This window comes from Leptosomus discolor, chromosome 20 (assembly GCF_034619465.1).
Source record: "Leptosomus discolor isolate bLepDis1 chromosome 20, bLepDis1.hap2, whole genome shotgun sequence".
Taxonomy (NCBI): domain Eukaryota; kingdom Metazoa; phylum Chordata; class Aves; order Leptosomiformes; family Leptosomidae; genus Leptosomus; species Leptosomus discolor.
Genome location: NC_141410.1, coordinates 2,150,862 through 2,167,595, shown reverse-complemented (window position 1 = coordinate 2,167,595; position 16,734 = coordinate 2,150,862). Strand labels below are relative to the sequence as shown.

General features: G+C 58.4%; 1 protein-coding gene across 1 annotated transcript; it reads left to right on the top strand.

The window, feature by feature from the left end:
- The first annotated feature begins 8,302 nt into the window (after positions 1–8,302).
- On the top strand, positions 8,303–14,776 carry LOC147414018 (peptidyl-prolyl cis-trans isomerase H-like). Its single transcript, XM_086476306.1, has 10 exons — positions 8,303–8,368; positions 8,972–9,036; positions 9,401–9,424; positions 9,936–9,980; positions 10,423–10,465; positions 11,396–11,488; positions 13,033–13,120; positions 13,415–13,455; positions 14,511–14,609; positions 14,708–14,776. The coding sequence occupies exons 1-10, from the start codon at positions 8,303–8,305 to the stop codon at positions 14,774–14,776; spliced, it is 633 nt and encodes a 210-aa protein (XP_086332432.1).
- Positions 14,777–16,734: the final 1,958 nt, after the last annotated feature.

The following is a 16,734-nucleotide window of genomic DNA, read 5'->3' as shown; positions in this document are numbered from 1 at the left end:
CTTTCTGAGAAACAATTATAATATCCCCAGCTATTCTCGGAACTAATTGCAGACACTCATGAATATGCATGTTTTGAGGTAATACATAGAGTTGTAGAATGTGACCCGTGTGCCAGCTAGGAGGAGCGACCCCCCTTGCACCCAGCGCCGTGCTAAACAGACCTGCTTTGGAACTCTCTGCGAGTTAGAGAGTTTGTCTCCACGCTTCAGGGGCAGCAGCTCTTTCTCAGCCTGATGCATGTGTTTCTGTCACTGCGATCAGCTAGTCTCGCTTCCCGCGTAGCAGGGGTCACAGAGCTTCCCCAAATGAACATCCTCGCAGGCTTCATCACCGAGATTTGAAGGTGTCTCCACAATTTCCTCCCCTAGGGTCCCTTGCATGGTGGATTCCCTATTTGCCATTGTATTTTAAGGCTTGTTTTTCTCTGGACTTCCTGAGCATCGTCCAGTTTTGATATCCTTCTGGTTTCAAGGTCACGGTCCCGATGCAGATCCCTTGCGGGACTGTATGACTGTTGGAAAGCTCTTTCCTTCGTTAGCCGACTTGGAGATCTCCTGGAACCGTAAGTGACCAAGATAGCTTGACAAGGCCTATGGCCATACCCCCCCATCGGTTCTTGCGATGGGCTGACCTTGGCCCCAGTCCCCCCCTGGCCGTGGTGTAACGTGGGAAGCTGGGTCCCTGGCTTGCAGTTTTCACGCTAGGATGGGGGAATGGGCAGTCCTTTGGGGGTGATGTTGCAAGGGCTGATGCCGAGGGGATACGCCTTGGTCGGAAAGGTGGTGGAGTGATGGGTCAGCTCCCCGATACCTTCTTGGTGGTTGCCGGTGAGTGAGGTTTGTCTCCTCTTCTGAGGGAGGAGTGACGTAGGCAAGGGCAGGGCTAGGAATCTGTGACCGGCAAGCCCATTTTTCAAGTGCCCGAGGAAAGTGACTTGGTGGACAAGAAGGCTGGGTTTCCCCCGGACCTTGCCCCTGGGGAATTCAGCAGAGCTCTTGGATCTCTCTGAGCCCACGTAAGGTGAAGACGTAGGGGATGGAGGCAAAGAGGAGGTGAAATGAAAGGTGATCCTTAGAGAAGGGCTCAGGGGAAGGGAGGGCAGCTGCCCCCCAGTCTCTCCCCCTCCCTCTGGCACAGAAGCTCCCCTGGGCAGGAAGGATGGGATGCTGAGGAAAAGGCTCATTAAAGACAAGGCTGCGAAGAGCCCTCTGGCCCGGGGCTGCAGCCTGGCTCCGAAACGGCTCCAGCAGGAGGCATTTCTTTCTGGGAGGAACTGCCCGGGCAGGTGAAAGCAAAGGAGCTCCTGGGGGCGCAGCGCAAGCGCAGGCAGAGGGAGCCGAGCCTGGGCCCTGCATCTGCAGCGTGGAGGGGCCGAGGGGCACCTCAGCCAGGTCCCAAACTGCCGTGGGCAAAGCGCAGACCCTTTGCCCTCCTCCCCGCGAGGGCTGGCACGGGGCTCGGGACCTCTGCGCGCTGCCCGCCCCCTGGGGCGGGGGGTTAGACCCGGTCCCCCACCCGGCTTCAAGCGCCAAGCGGGGCGCTTGGGCCCGTCCGCTCCCCGCCAGCGCAGCCCCCCCCCCGCCGCCGTTCTCCGGGGGCTGATGGCGATGCTTTAACTGCACTCAGGACGTGTCTGAGGCAGCTCCGCCACGTCCCCCCCCCCGGCCTCCCCGCCCCGCCCCGCCCCGCCCCGCCCCGCCGCGGGGATTAACGCTGCCGGGCTCCCGCCTGCTGACTCCCGCTTCTCTCCCGGCAGCCGGGAGCGCCGGGGCTGCACCCAGCCCTGGGAGCGGGGCCGCAGGCGGGGGCCGCCCGCGCGGCCGCTCTGCCCCGTGGCTCCAGGGCTGTGGTTGGGATTGCCCCCGGCTGGGGAAGGGGCCTTGAGGCCCCTCCGTCACTCCTAGCGAGCGTTCAGGATCTCCCCTCTTTGCTCCTCTGGATGTCCAGGTCCCCTCCTTGCTGCTGTGCCTATTCCATTTCCCTCGCCCCCTCCATCTCCCTTCTGGCCCCTGGACCCGTCATCCTTGCGCTCGGAGCCCCTCCTTTTGCCCCCCATCTTCCTTCTCCGCACGTTCTCGTCCCCTCCCTCAGTGCTCGGGTACCTCCCGCTCCCCTCCGCAGGCTTGCACGAAGCAAAGTGGAAGGGGGAAGAGCAGGAGCAAAGGGGAACGACCAGGTCCGAGTACAGATCGAGGGGAGCGCAGAAAAGTGGGCACGTGCCGGAAGGCAACTTCTCCCAGTTTCGTTTCCAAACCTTGTAATTTTGGACTGGACAAGGAACTGGGGTTCAGGGGGAGATCCGGTGGCTTCACCCCCTTCCACCCCTCTTCCATTTTACGGAGTTTATCTACAAATGCCAGCCTCCGGGGGGATCTGGGGTGACGCACGCACACCCTGACGCTTGGGCGAGTTGCAAAAAAGCTGTCGAATCCTGTGGTTGAACTATATGACAGAAATCGCCAGGTCAGCCGATTTGGCGATTGCCCCAAGAGCCCAAAAGCCAAGATTTCACAAACCTCTTTCCCCGTGCAGCTGCGCCATCAGGGTGATTAGAAAAGGGAATCACTGTAGAATCTTCTGTCAGGTTAACATCCATCCCCTGTAATTCCTCCAAGCGGTCAGATGTAAAAGGAAAGAACTTCTGGTAAAGCACATGTAATTGAAATTTCAGTTTTGGAAAACTTTTGCTCTCCTAAGATAAAAGCAACAAGCAGTCAAACGACCGACCTGTTTTAACCCAGCTTTCAAATATTTCCCCGCTCTGACTACTAGGTAACAGGCATTGCACTTGGTAATCCAAACAATTCTGTACTGTCCAAATGTAGGCTGGTAGTAGAGGACTCTTCCTTGAACAATTCACAGACAGTAATGCTCTCCAAAACACGCCACTGTTAAAAACACTCCTATATTTACAAACGAGTGCTGATGCTCTGGCTCTCCTGCAGCTGGAGGCTGTGGTCTCTCCGGGCAAAGCTACGTTCAAGTACCCAATCTCAGAAGCTTGCGAGGGGGACAAGCCTGAGGATGAGTCTTGGCTTGCGGCTTCTCCTTCAGGCTTCACGTCTCGCGTGGCCTGCAGGGTGCTGAGAGAGCCTGGTGGTTCTCGTGATGGGGAGCTGAAAACAAAACAAAGTTCCTCTCCTGAGTCATTCTGCAAACTCCATCTGAGCCTCCGCCACCCGCACGGCCCCAACGCTCCTCCCAGCCTCTCTGTGAGGCAGCGCAGGGCGACAGTCGGTGCCTTTCGCTTGGACCAAGTCTGGGATACTCCTCCTCCAGCCAAGGAGCTGGCGGCCCTCATCTACCCCAGAGCCTCCTCAGACGGTCCGTCACCCTCCATGGCACCCGCAGGCCGTCACCGAGTCCACTGGGCTGGGTCTCCAGCAGGCAGGGAGCGGAGCTGCAGAGCCCCTCTGCCTTCCCTTGCCCATCTGGCGCGGATCGTGGGGATCCCGGCTACACCAGCAGAGAAACAGCTCGAGCTCCCTCCTGCCCCATAGCCTGGGACGTGAGTCACGCAGTCCTGGGCAGCAGCGGTCCTCTACGGCTCATCACCTCTTGTGTGAAGACACGCTTCCAAAAAGCCTGGGCACCAAGCTGATCTCTAAATCCCACCGTGGGCCCCGACAGAGTTTGAAAATGTCACTCCTCCGTCCCATTAGCTTCAGTCTTTAAACACAGTCTTTAGAAACGGAGTCAGCCGCCAGCACGGCATCTCCCCGGCTGAGGAGGACCCGTCTGTGCGGCAGCTCACCTCGCTCCAGTCGGTCTTGGCTGGCAGCTCCGTCTGGGTCTTGGCCAGCGACGTCTCCGTCCCCCAAATGCTGGAGCTGCTGCTGCAGCTCCTCCACCTGCTGCTCCAGGGGCTTCCTAAAAGCACGTTGGGCTGACAGTGAGACACTGACGTGGAGGCCTGCCTCCGTGAATTTAAGGCTGGCTGGGATCTAAACCCAACACCACGCTGCTCTGCACCTGCCCTGGGCAACAGCGAGGGCAGAAAGAAATCAGGACGTCCTGGCTGTCCCCACCTCCCAGTGGCACGTGAAAGGTGCGTGCTGTGTCCGGGATCCTCAATGCCAGCGGCACAAGAAAGGGCCCTGCCGGCAGCTGGAGGGTAAACCAAATCACTGGGCTGGCAGGAGGGGCCACGCACCTTCTGAGGCAGCTGAAGCCTCCAAAGCTCTTTCAAATCTGACACAGAGGGGATGGGGGGAGCTCTGCCAGGGACACTGGCAGGTCCAAAGGACACAAAGGAGGTAAAACCCGTGCTGCCCTGACTCCTTGAGCCCGCCTAGGGCCAGCCGTGGAGCTGCAGCAGGGAGCTGCAGGCTGGCCCAGCAGCATTTGCTGGCACACGCCTCCCCTCCGCACCCAGCACAGCCCTTCCCCAGCTCTGGGTACCTGTTCAGCCGCTCCTCGTGAAGTTCTTGCTGCGCACAAGCTTCATTTGCTCGGGTCCCCTTCAGTTCCCCCTCCGGGAGTTTCTTGTCTGAAACACGGGCCTCTGCCAGCAGGAGTTGGTGTTCTGAATCCTTTAGCTTTTGCTGCAGCTTTGAAATCTCGGACTGAATTTGGACATGGATTAAAAACCTTCTGAATGTATAGGCCAGGATCTGATACGGATCCCTTTGATCCCTCCCTGTCTGAGTCACAGGAACAAAAGGTTTCCATGCTTCTACTCAAAGCACTTCTGCACGTCTTGGTGTCAAAGCCCATGAGAAGCACCACCTCTCCAATGGCTACCAGACACTTTATCAGGAATTAGCAATAATAATCCTTTTCTGTACCTCATTTGATCCTGCACACTTCAGAACCCAACCCACTGATTAGTGCAAGAACACGGCAGAAGTGATGCCACGGAAAACACAAGCTTTTGCCATTTACCAGGTAGCAAACTGCAGCACATCTCCTCGGCAAGAAGGTGGTCTGGGCTTCCTGGCCTGCCAGCCCTACTGCCAGTATTTTCAGAGACCCCGAGTTTTAGAGACAAGAGTGGAGCCATCAGATTTGGCTTCTATTATCTTGGGTATGCTCCCACAAATAACAGACCTTTTTCCTAAAATATTTTAGGAATCTTAAGGGCGTTTAAGTAGGAAGCGGGGTAAAGCCAGTCAGTGCATACGCGTACATACAGATATCTAAGCGCGTCTCAGGGCTTGCCAAAACCTTTGCAATTCCATCAAAAGGGGGCAGTGCTCACCTCACCCCTTCTTCTACTCTGACGGCCTCGCTTCCTAAGGCATCACTCACCGCTTGTGCTTGGGCGGTCTCCTGCGCCTCTCCCAGCTGCCGACGGAGGAAAAGGTTTTCACTTCTCAGCTTGGCCAGTTCCTCCTGCAGCTCTTCTGCCTCCTCGATGGTGTCTTTCGTCTCCTGGTCTGTCTCAAGGAGTACAGCATGCTGCTCCTTTGCTTGATTCTGGACCTGAAGTAATTCTCTTTGTGTTACGTGTAAAGCCAATGTCTTTTCCGAGAGGGCTTTTCTCAGTTCTTCCACTTCTCTTTCAGCTCTGCTCAGCTGCTGAGACAAGCTCTGGTTGGTTTCTTGCACCAGAGACATGTGCTCACGCACGCTGAGCAATCGGACAATTATTTGACGCACTTCCGCATCAACGATATCTGACGGCTGATGGCTTCCAGGGCTCGGGTGGGAAGGGGATGAACACGACCCTGTCTGTTCAGAGATAAAGAGCACAGATTGGCAGAACTTAGGAAAGCAGCTCAGAAGAGGGGAGAGGGGCAGCATTTCCGAGAACCAGGACTCCCACCAGCTTGACGTCAGCTTAGAAAAGAGTTGTCAACAACTCTGCATCGGACATGACTCGAGGAAAGGTCTGATTTCACGCTGGCGTGTAGCGCCGTCCTACGAGGAGGACGGCAATTTAAAATGTTTGGGTTTACGTACCGCCCCCCCAGAGCTGTTGCTCTCCTCGACGGCTTCTTGGTCTGGTGGCGCCTTACGGAGGGCAGACTCCTTGCCCCAGCGGCCGGTGTCGGGCTCCTGCACCGGCCGCAACGGGGCGCAGTCGATGGTGGCGGCCGCAGGGTGCAGCTGGTCCCGGCCGTGCGGCCGGAGCTCATCGGCACGACGGTTCCCGGAGGGCTCGGGCACCACCCGCGCCGTCCTGCGCCGCAGGAACCGCCAGATGCTCTTCATGGCCCCGTGGGCACTGCACAGCCTCGCCTCCCCTCTCCCCGGGCAGCAGGGGCCGGCAGGACTCGGCGGGCGCTGCCGGGGACCGGCTGCGAGCGGCGGAGCCGAGCCCCGAGGATCGGCAGGGCACGGGCAGCTGCCTACGGGCTGAGCTCCACCGCCAGCACCAGCTCCACCAGTGACACCAGCACCAGCACCGCCGGCACCGGCAGCACCGCTTCCACCAGCTCCACCAGCAGCAACAGCACTGGCTGCACTGGCAGCACCAGCACCGCCAGAGCCACTGGCACAGCACCAGCAGCTCCAGCAGGTACGGTGTGTGCAGGGACTGTGCCAGCGCCCCAGGTCTAGTGGACCTGTGCGCTGACGTCATGAACGGCTGAGTGACATCATAAGGCTCTGGGGGCTGGGCAGGGCAGAGGCGCCCGCACGCTCAGAGCCTCTCTGCACACACACAGCCCACGGGGCCAAGGGGAAGCGACTGGTGTGCCCAGCCCCCCTGCGCATGGATTTGGGCACACGCTGCACCCCTGGGTGTGATGCTGGGTCTCCCCGCGCCCCTCAACGTGCCTTTCTGTGCGCCCAAAACCCCTGGGTGTGTGGGGGTGCCCTTTGGTACACCGTAGAGCCTTCTGTCTGTCTGCCAGAGGGCTACCCCAGGCCACCAGGGTACATTTTGGGCTGCTCCGAGACCCTTGCTCGGCTTTTTGGGCTTCCCCTGCACGTCTCACTTAGCCTTTAGCTGCTCCTGCCGCCCGCGGCTGTGCTTTTCAGGGTGCCCCAGCCCCCCAGGTGTGAATTTCAGTGATCTCCACGGCAATTGCACTGCCATTCAGGACGATAAAGCCCCTAAGGACGCCTTTCTGAGCAGCCCAAGGCCCCGCGGTGTGCCTTTCGGGCTCCCCCAACTCCTTGCTGTGCCTTTGGCTGCATCTCCAGGCCCCGCCGTGTGCTTTCTCCTGCACCCCATCTCCCTTGCTGCACTTTCTCCTGCACCCCGTCTCCTTTGCTGTGCCTTTCACGACTCCTCCGTGTACCTGTCGGGGCAACCCAGTCACCATGACGTGCCGTTTGGGACAGCCCGGACCGCTCGGGCTTCCTTCTGGAGCACCCACAACCCCCTGGCTGCTGCCCTGGAGCCACCTCTGCTGAAGGCTGCCGGAGGCTGCAGTTCCCTGCTGTCGCTCTTCCTTCGTTTCCGCTCCGTCCCGTTGGGCTTGGGGGCAGACGGCCTCGAACGGTGTCGATGCTCCTGCTGGGTCTCCAGGGGCTCGCAGCTGCTTTGGTCATGATTCAAGGATTACACACAGCGGGTACCGTAATAAATCCTGTCTGGCAGACATCTTGGACTACAACAGACTGTCCTTGTTTCTAACCACGAACAGAGCATTGGTTAATGAAGACCTTCGGTCTGGGATTTTACAGGGGCGTGCTAGCAGCATTGGCAATAGAGATTGTATTTCGTATTTGATCATTTATTCCCTTTGAGACTTACTTTCCCAGCATAATCATTAGTCTCTCCTACTGCTATTCGCCAATTAGAATTCTTGCTCTTCAAGGCAAGGTGGGAAGAGCAAGGGGGTCGCTAAGCAGTAGCCCCAAATCCTCAATCTGGTGATGGCCGCAGCAGTGCCGCTCGCCAGCGCTCCCTGAAGTCTCCCGTGGGGCACTGGAGCTGGCCTGTCTACCCTCTGCGCTGCAGCAGGCCCGCACTAAGGCAGGAGGAGACGTGCTTGAAGGCCAGGCCCTGCCCCCTGCTGAAGCCCGGCCCTGCCAAGCTGCCCAGGAAAGCCCCGGGGGCAGGAGCCATCCTGGAGGCAGCAGGCTGGGGTCTCCCCCGGCGGGGCCGGCGCCAAGGGCCAGAGGGCAGCAGCCCGGCCCTGCCAAGAAGGGAGCCGAGAGCTGCCCACGAGGGACAAAGCCCAGGGGAACGCCAATCTCCTCAAGCCCTCCGCAGGCCCCTGGCACCCTCCCGGCGCCGCCCGGCCTGGCGGGTCGACTCCGGGGCGGGCCGGGGCCACAGAGCCCCGGCTGCGGGGCCGCCAGCCCCCGCCGCTGCCCGCCGGCAGGCAGGGAGGGCAGCCGAGGGAAGGCGCGTGCGCGCCCCGCCTCCCGCTGCCGCGGCCGCTGCCGGGAGAGGCGGCCGCGATGGCGGTGCTGGCGTCCAACCCCAACAACCCCGTGGTCTTCTTCGATGTCGCCATCGGCGGGCAGGTGGGCGAGGGCGCCGCCGCCCCGGCCCCGGCCCCGGCCCCGGCCCCGGCCCCGGCCCCTGGGGCTCTCGGGAGCCGCGCGGCGGGGCCGGGGGCCGCGGGTGCAGCGGGAGGGGCCGGCGGGGGTGCGGTGGGGTGTTGCGGGGGTGCAGCGGGAGGGCGGGGGGGGCTTGTTGGGGAGGGGAGGGGAGGGGAGCGGCCAGGGGTGCAGGGCGGGGTCTTTTTGTTGGTGGTGCGGGAGGGGGTTGGCCGGGGTGCGGGGGGGGCTGTTGGGTCTCGTTGGGAGTGTAGGAGCGCAAGGGTGGGGGTGCGCTGGGAGGGGGCGGTCGCAGGGTCCGTCGTGGGGCTGTGAGGGGCGCAAGTGGTTGGAGGGGCGCGTCGGGGTTCAGCGGGGGCTGTGGGGTTGCAGGGGCGCGTGGGCAGGGGCTTGGGGCAGTGCTGCGGGGGAGGGGTGTGGAGGTGCAGGGCTGCATCGGGAGGGGGCTTGCAGGGCTGGGGTTGCAGCAGGAGGCTGACTTGGCGGGAGTTGCCTGGGTGCAGCGGTGGGGAGGCCGGTGGGTGCGAGTGGGGCCCAGAAGGCTCATGTGGCCGCCGTCTTGCCCAGGAGGTCGGCCGCATGAAGATGGAGCTGTTCGCCGACGTTGTCCCCAAAACGGCGGAGAACTTCAGGTGAGGAGCGGCCGGCGTTCCTGCGGCTCAGCCTGGAGCCGGCCTGCGAAGGGTTTTCGGTGCAGGAACGTCTCTGGTGGCAGAGCGACTGCCTGCCCCCGCGAACTGCTGCACCTGCTTTGCTCCTCTCTGCGTTGCCAGAGAGATGTGACGGTGCAGCATGCTGATCCCCGGGGGAGCCCGTCTGGCTGGAAGGTGAAGGCCTCCGGTCCCTCTCTGCTCCCTCGGTGGAGCTTCCGATAGGCCCGGTGCATCTATGAAGGGGGCTGCCTTAAGGTCACGGTAGGGCTCTCCTCGCCGCCCGGTTATTTTGCCACGGGCCGACGGATGTGCCTCACGCTCTGCTCTCTTTTTTGTTTTCCAGGCAGTTTTGTACGGGGGAATTCAGGTGAGTGGGTTCTAGTGGGTCTTTTTAAGTAGGCTACTGCGAGAAAGAGGGCTGGGCAAGTAGGAAGAAGGGTCACTTGGGATTTTCTCTCACTGTCCCAGTACAAAAGGAAAGAGGGAGAGAAACCTGCTGGGATGAAGTTGTGCCGGGCTCGTCGGTGAGTCGCGGAGGTGGCAGACTTTGCCATTTGGGCATGACTGTGTTCGTGCTCAGGTCGCTCTAGAACGGCCTGTCTGCAACTCGCAGCCGCCCGTGCTGCAGCTTGCCGCGGGATCCCGTCAAGGTGATGGTGTGGAGGTTGTAGGGAACGACGTCAGTTCATGTGCAGGGCCCACCGGAGGTTTCCCTGTGCCTCCGAGAGCACCAGCTGAGAGCCAGGCTGCAGCGCTTGGTTGTGTATCAAGGCAGCTGCTGAGGTACAGGGCAGCCCTTTGGGGCTCCGGATCCCTGGGAGGGTTTTGCGTGGGCTGTCCAGTGAGTCGCAGTGATGTTCCTGTTTATTTCCTTGCAGGAAAGATGGTGTCCCTGTGGGTTATAAAGGAAGCACTTTCCACAGGTAATTCCCCTGCTTTTGTTCAGGCACCTAAATAGCAGCCTGAGCCAGCTGGGGTTTTGAGACGCGCCTTCAAGGCGTTACCGGTCTGGGAGGCCTTTGTGGGTGGCAGCTAATTGTCCTTCTGTAGCTGTGGGGGATTTGGGGGCGCTGTCAGACGTGTACGCTGGGGTCACTGGGAGGGATCCCCCGTTCCTGGTGGGCCAGGTCAGAGATCATTTTCTGGCATCTGTCACCTAATCGCTGTCCCTGGTCGAAGAGCAGTGGCTCCCAAATCACCTGATAGCAACCAGTAGTTAATATTTGTGGTAGACTTGAGACTGTAGCGTTCGTAGGCCCTGATAACTTCCGTGGTGCTTCTGCGAGGCCAAACTCCTTTTTACCACGTAGTATTCTTCTTGAGGCATTCGTCTGCTGAGAACTAAGTATTCTTTTCCTTGTTTAGGGTAATAAAGGATTTCGTGATCCAAGGAGGTGACTTTGTAAACGTATGTACCTCTGTATTCCTTTGGGGCTTCTCCTGCGTGGTGTAATAGGCACTGTTTCCAAGGGTGCGTGCTGATTTGGGGGCTCTGTTGGCTCTCTTTTGAGGTCCCCAGTAGTCACTGGAGGTTTCCTTGTAGCTTTGCTGCCATCTTACTGCAGCAGGCTGTAATGTACTTGGAAAGGAATCGTGAGTCTTGTGTGCACATACCCTCTCCTCCCCCAAAGAGTTCCTCTCTAAAAAGCCCCGTGGCAGTACAGCTCGAGGCTTTTCAAATTGGCAAAGATTTTTTTTTTTTACCCTGTTGTCCTTCCCCGCCTTCTCCTGTCCCCCCGAACAAGAAACCCTGCGAGTTTGTCTTTGCTTTGCGGAGAGTGACCTTAAGTAGGCAACCGAGAAGCATGTGGTGCAAGAGATCGTTTCCGTGCAAACGAACTTTTTGTCAGTGAATTGTGCCAAAAGAGGACAGAGTTTGTGCCGGCAGTGGTGGTCGTGCTCTGAGTTGGGGAGAAGCAGAGTGTGTGGGGAAGGCTGGAGGACCGCGGGGTCTCTTGGCTGTCCTAGGACCCAGTAAAATGATTTCATTTCTGGAAGTGTTTCAAAACGTGAGGGGGCGTGATGAAGCTTTTTTAATCCAAACTTCCTAAAACTTGGTTGTCTGAAAGTCACTGAGGGGAGTGACCGCACGGCGGGCGGCTCAGCCGCAGCAGACTTTAGGTGGTCGCTAATTGCGATGCTGCTGCGATGCCCCCGCGGGCTTTATTCCTCCCCCTGGAGCTGCTCAAGCATTACGGCTTGCACCAGACAATTGGGGCAGAGTTGAGCCCTGTCCTTTTGCGTGGGGCTTTTAAATTTGTGTTTTAATAAACTGAACCGTTGGGTAGCGCTGGCTCAGAACAAGCGCTGAGGCTGACGGGGCACCTCTGTCACCCAGGGAGACGGCACCGGAGTAGCCAGTATATACAGGGGTCCTTTTGCCGACGAAAACTTCAAGCTGAAACACTCTGCTCCTGGGCTGCTCTCTATGGTGAGTAGAAAACACTGCCGTTGTAAGACGGAAAAGCTTTAGGTACTTTCTCTGTGCCCTTTTCCTGGGTGTATCGGGTATTTGCCAGGCAACAGACATCTCCACCGCTGGACCCAAGGGCTGAAAGACCGGCTGTGTGAGTGCTCGTCAGAAGGCTGCTCGTGGGTTAATGCGTGGAGGAACAGCGAAGTCCCGATGATGATCCTGCAGCATCCTTTCTTTTCCCCCGTTGGAGGGCTGGGGCAGGCTTTGCTCGATGAGCTTTGAGAAGAGCTTGGTGGCTCTTGCGGTTTGTGTAGGGTGGCAAGCGGTGGGGTTTTCTTCCTCCCCGATGCTGTTACCGAGCACTGACCTCAGCAAGGGGGAGGCAAAGAGGTGGGGCGTTCCGAAGCCGTAGCAGCGTTCCCAAGGTGCCTTTGCTAACATAGGCTTCCTGTTCCACGCTGTAGGAAAAACTGCAAGCGTTGCCCGTTGCCTGGTAGGAACAGTACCCTGACTTTGGCCACAGACAGCAAGCGGAGCCGGTGCTGCAGCGTTCCTGTCCGCAGCTGCTTCTCGCCCAGCTCTTTCAGCTGCCCTGCCCTTAAAGCACTTGCTTAGAGCATTCGCCATGTGCATTAGTTACTCCTCCCGTTCCAAGCACGGCCCAGAAAGAGGTGTCACGACACAGCTAAGCGAGCAGTGTGCCGTGGCGTGGGACGAGGGATCCCGCGCTGGTCTCGGCAGCTTTGTGTGAAAGCGGCGTGGCTCCAGAGTCGCTCTGCCGGGCCAAGCCGTGGTCCCTCCCAGCTGGGTCCTTCCGCAGCTGGCTAGCGATAAGTAAAAATGCCACGGGACTGTGTCCCGTGCAGCCCTGCAGCTGCAAAACGTGCCCAGTTCACTTGCCGGCCCAGAAACGGGCTTTAGTATCTCCTGGGTGTCCAAAGAGCTTTGAAAAACCGGAATGGACTTAAGCGTGGCAGAGCCGTGTTCTTAGCAGAGCGCGCACGCTCCGGGTGCTGCGCTCAGGTGTGAATTCAATTTGCCGTCCGCATCGCGCTGTTCCGTGAGCCCTGTGCCGCTGGGATCGTTGCCTTTCTCATCCTGGTCGTCAGAACAGACACGTTTGGGTTGGTTTGTCCTGAGGAAACCTTCCAACTAGCAGAAAGCTGCTTTTTTTTTTCTGCCCTGGTTTCTATCTCTTCAGTTTTCCCCGGGACAATACTGCAGCCAGGAAGGACTCGCCACCAAAAAGTTTGGCCTTTTTTCAGGAGCGTGCCCTAGAGCCCAGATTTCAGCGCGATCTTGTGCTGAACGTGCCTGCGTAGAAGTACGGTGGGAAGTTGGTGAGAGCGGCATGACCAGACTGGGTGGCGTGCCGCGTCCCAGCCCGGGGTGCTCTCCTGCGGATGCGTATCTGCTGCCCGTGGTTTGTGTAGCCACAAGCTAAAAAGAAGCTAGGCTGGGTCTAGAGCAACAGCTTTTTCCTACGTGAGGCGCGTCTGCCTTCGGTTTTGGCAAGTCTTTGATTGTACACTGTTGGTATTTTGCCATTCTCCCCCCAGGCAAACAGTGGTCCCAGTACCAACAGCTGTCAGTTTTTCGCTACGTGCTCCAAATGTGACTGGTTGGATGGGAAACCCGTCGTGTTCGGTGAGTACCGGCAGCGGCGGCCTGGCGTCCCGGCTGAGGGACACTGCCTGTGGCGCAGCTGCTCGAAGAAACAGCCGGGGACTGCTTGTTCTTCGCCCCTCGCTTGTGGAGCACGTTTTAAGAGGGATCGTTTCCTTTGCCCGTTTAGAGCTCGGAAGCCAGCCCTGACGTGGCCAGTAGCTTTACACTGCACCAGACTTTCCAGCGGGACCAAAAGTGCATGTACCTGTGATGAGTGGCGGGGAGCAAAGGTAAATCCGGCCGTATTGAGATGGAAGAATTTTCTCATTCTAGGTAAAATCGTCGATGGGCTGTTGGTCATGAGAAAAATGGAAGTAAGTTGAATTTGCCTATTTCTCCGCGAACGTCCCCTTGGGCAAGTGGTACAGAGGATTGACAAGGGTGGTTCTGTTCTCTGCCGCTGTCTGTTTACAGGGTACCAGGGAACAGCAGCGTTGATAACTGGTATTACCGGTTGTCGTTGTTATAAAATGGCAGGAAAGGCGTTGAGGCAAATGCTGTCCTATAGATTGACTTTAGAAATGCTGTGCTGTCGTGGTTGCTGGTTGGTCTTTGAGCGGGGATTGTGTTCCTGTGGCTTTATGTGCGACGCTTTGCATTTGTTGGGGAAGCTGAATTGAAAAGCTGTTCCGTCAGCAACCCAGACGAGGGTGTGAAGCAGATCACTTCTGTGCCGTTGCCCGGGATTATTCCGTGGATGCTGAATGATCAGTTCTGCTGATCCGTGATCAGCGTGTTTGATAAGAAAAATGAAAGTCATCTCCTGAAGGGCTTCCAGCGTCGTGACTGGGTGTCTGAGGAGATGAGGAGATGTAACAAACAGCGGTGAGATCGAGAGAGGCGAAACTTAACTCCCTGGCCCGCGCCTGGCTAATGTGCGCAAGGGCCTCCACCCTCGGTCTGGGAAGCGGGGCGAGCACAGAGCTGACCCCCGTCCGGTGTTGAGAAAAGGTCCCGTGCAAGGAAGGGTACGGCGCGGTGTGATGCACGTGTTGCTGACCCTCTTTGCCAGGAGCACCGATGGCAGGGTTGCGGTGTGCCTGCCTTGTGCGTCACTGCAGCGAGGGGCGAGTTGAGGGAAATAAGTGAGAGACTCAGAAAGGAGCAGCTGAGTCCAGCAGAAGGAGAGGTTCAGAATGAGGGTTGCTGTGGGACTGTCTGGTGTTTGGATTCCGCAAAGGCCGTACAAAGGCAAGTTTGCTTCGCGTGTTGCAGCTGTAATTAGTAACTTTCAAGCTTTAGGCCAGAGCAGCCTCAAGCGACGTGATGCCTGCTGTATCTCGGGAGGAGCTCTCTGGCTTTAGCTCTGTGCCTTCCCTCCCCTTGGAGGGATCGGGGTCTGGTCTGTATCCCAAACCTCTGCCCGCAGAGAGAGTGCAGCAGCTTATGGCTGGGTCCGTTGCCCAAATGCGTGATGGTGCTTCTGTGCGACTCGGAGCTGTGTCTGGATTTCCCGGTTCCTGATGCTGTAGGCATCTCTCTCTCAGCCGGTCTTGGAGTACCTGTCACTCGCGGGATTTGCCGAGCTTTTATGAGGTTTAACGCTATACGTTTGTCTGTCCTCAGCATGTGCCGACGGGTCCAAACAACAAACCCAAGCTGCCGGTTGTGATCTCCCAGTGTGGGGAAATGTAGAGCAGTGAAACAGAAATGGGGTAAGTGTGTCTTCGCAGGCCGCCAGTGCAATCAGCCTCTGGGCTGCTCTGCTCCTTTCCTTTTCTCTTGACTTAGTTTCGCAGTCCTTTGAGTCTGTAGAGAGCTGACTCAGCTCAGTGAAGCGCCAGCAAATCCCCACCGTTTTTGGCCTTCCATTCGATGATTTCCAGAGAGGTCTGGAATTGCCCACGAAGACACTTTGTCCCCGCTTCCATAACAGAGTCTTTCAGATCTGTGGCACTCCAGACTCTGGGGAGCTCCTCCTGCTTGATGAAGTGACAACAGGGGATGTAATTGTTCTTTCGTTTCCCTGGTACTTCTGGTGGCGTCGATAGGCTTTTGAAGAGAGGGACGACCTTGTTCCCAGGCTTTCTTGCAGATGGGCAGACCCGTGCTGATGGGTGGGGTCCCCTTTAGGGCTGTCCTCAGGCCCAGGCTTGTTCATCATTTCTGCTTGGAGCACATGATCTCTGGCCAAGATCCAGCTTGAGACCGGCAGCTTTTCCCTTCTAGGGACGAGGCCGGTGCCACCTCGCTGACTTCCCAGCCAGGTTTTAGGAACTGCCTTTCTGCAGCCTGCTGCCTCTCAGCTGCTGGAGACAAGGAGGGCATCTGCCTTGCCCAGCTTCAGCCAGCTGAGTCAGTTACTTGTCCAGACCCTTTAAAATCAGCCGGGAGAAAGAGGCGCTGGTGGGTTTGGGTTCGGAGGCGGGTGCAGAGGCCCGGCATGGAGACCCAGGAGGACGCCCGCGTTCTCTGGCTCAGGGTGAGCTGATGCGTGCAGCAAGTAGCGCTCCCGTGAAAACCGCTGAGGCGGCACCCAGTGTCACTGCACAGTCTTGCTGTTGTAGGATGAGTCGGGAATGGCCGTCCAGCGTTTCGGACCTGTTTCTTCTGCGTTTCAGCGTTCCTTTGCCGGTGCTTAGGCCTGTGCTGGCTCCATGCCGTTCCATCTCCAGCCGGTTCCCCCACTGCCCCAGTCCTCTCTGCAGGCCAGATCCGCGCTCTTGACGTTCTCCTGAAATTACTTCATCATTGGCATCTTACCTTTTTTGGGTTTTCTCTCATTTTGAAATGTAAATAAAGAATTTTGTTAAATATGCGTGCAGAGCGCATCAGTTGACGTGCTCGGGAAGAGATTCTTCTTCAGGTGAGGAGGACTGCAGAGTCTTCAGCAACGTGTGTTGTCCCTAGCTGGTTCAGCAGGGAGCTTCTACTGGGCGTGGTGGTGCGGGGCCCTGCTGCTGGGCGATTGCGAAATGGGAAAGAAGGGGTGAAGGGAGCATGGCAGAGCACGGCAGTGCCGTCCTACAGCAGCTCCTTTACTGGGCAGGTAAGTCGGGCTGCCTGGCAGAGAGGTTCTTGGCGTCTTGGGAACAGCCAGAGCCTTTCTACACGCAGCCTTGCTGAAGCAGAAGGAATTGGCGCGGCGCAGGCTCCATCCCCGTGAGTTTGCTGGGCTCTGGGGCGAGTCGTGTTGTAAACAAGCGTTTGTAAAACCTCCCCTGGCGCGTGGCGGCACGAGGCCGTCGGGCTGTCGTGTGGCACGGGCGTTAGAGGAATTTACCTGGGTGCGACGTGGGTGTTAGGGCAGGGCTTTGGGCTGGGAAGCCAAGAATGCTTATGCTCTAGGAGCAGAAATTGGGCCTCCTTATCCTGCACGGTTACCGAGGGCGCAGCTGAGGCTGCCGGTCGGTGGAAAAACTGACTTTCTCCTTCCAGAATTGGGTTGCAAGCTGACCTACCTGCTGGGGGACACGCAAGCGCCCCTCGGGGGGGCTGGGCTACGGCGTGAGTTTCCTCATCCGGCAGATGAAAACGTAAGGGAGCTGGGACAAAGCCTGTTCTGTCACCTGCAGGCGCTTCATACCGCCCGGGGACGTCCCGCCGCTCCTCGGGCAGCAGGAGTGTGTTGTGTGGGGCTGTCTTGGGGAGGT

Coding starts and splice junctions, on each gene's coding strand:
- LOC147414018 (XM_086476306.1), top strand. CDS start 8,303: ATGGCGGTGCTGGCGTCCAACCCCAACAACCCCGTGGTCTTCTTCGAT. Junction 11,489..13,032: donor CTCCTGGGCTGCTCTCTATG/GTGAGTAGAAAA, acceptor TTCTCCCCCCAG/GCAAACAGTGGTCCCAGTAC. Junction 13,456..14,510: donor TGGTCATGAGAAAAATGGAA/GTAAGTTGAATT, acceptor CTCTGCCCGCAG/AGAGAGTGCAGCAGCTTATG.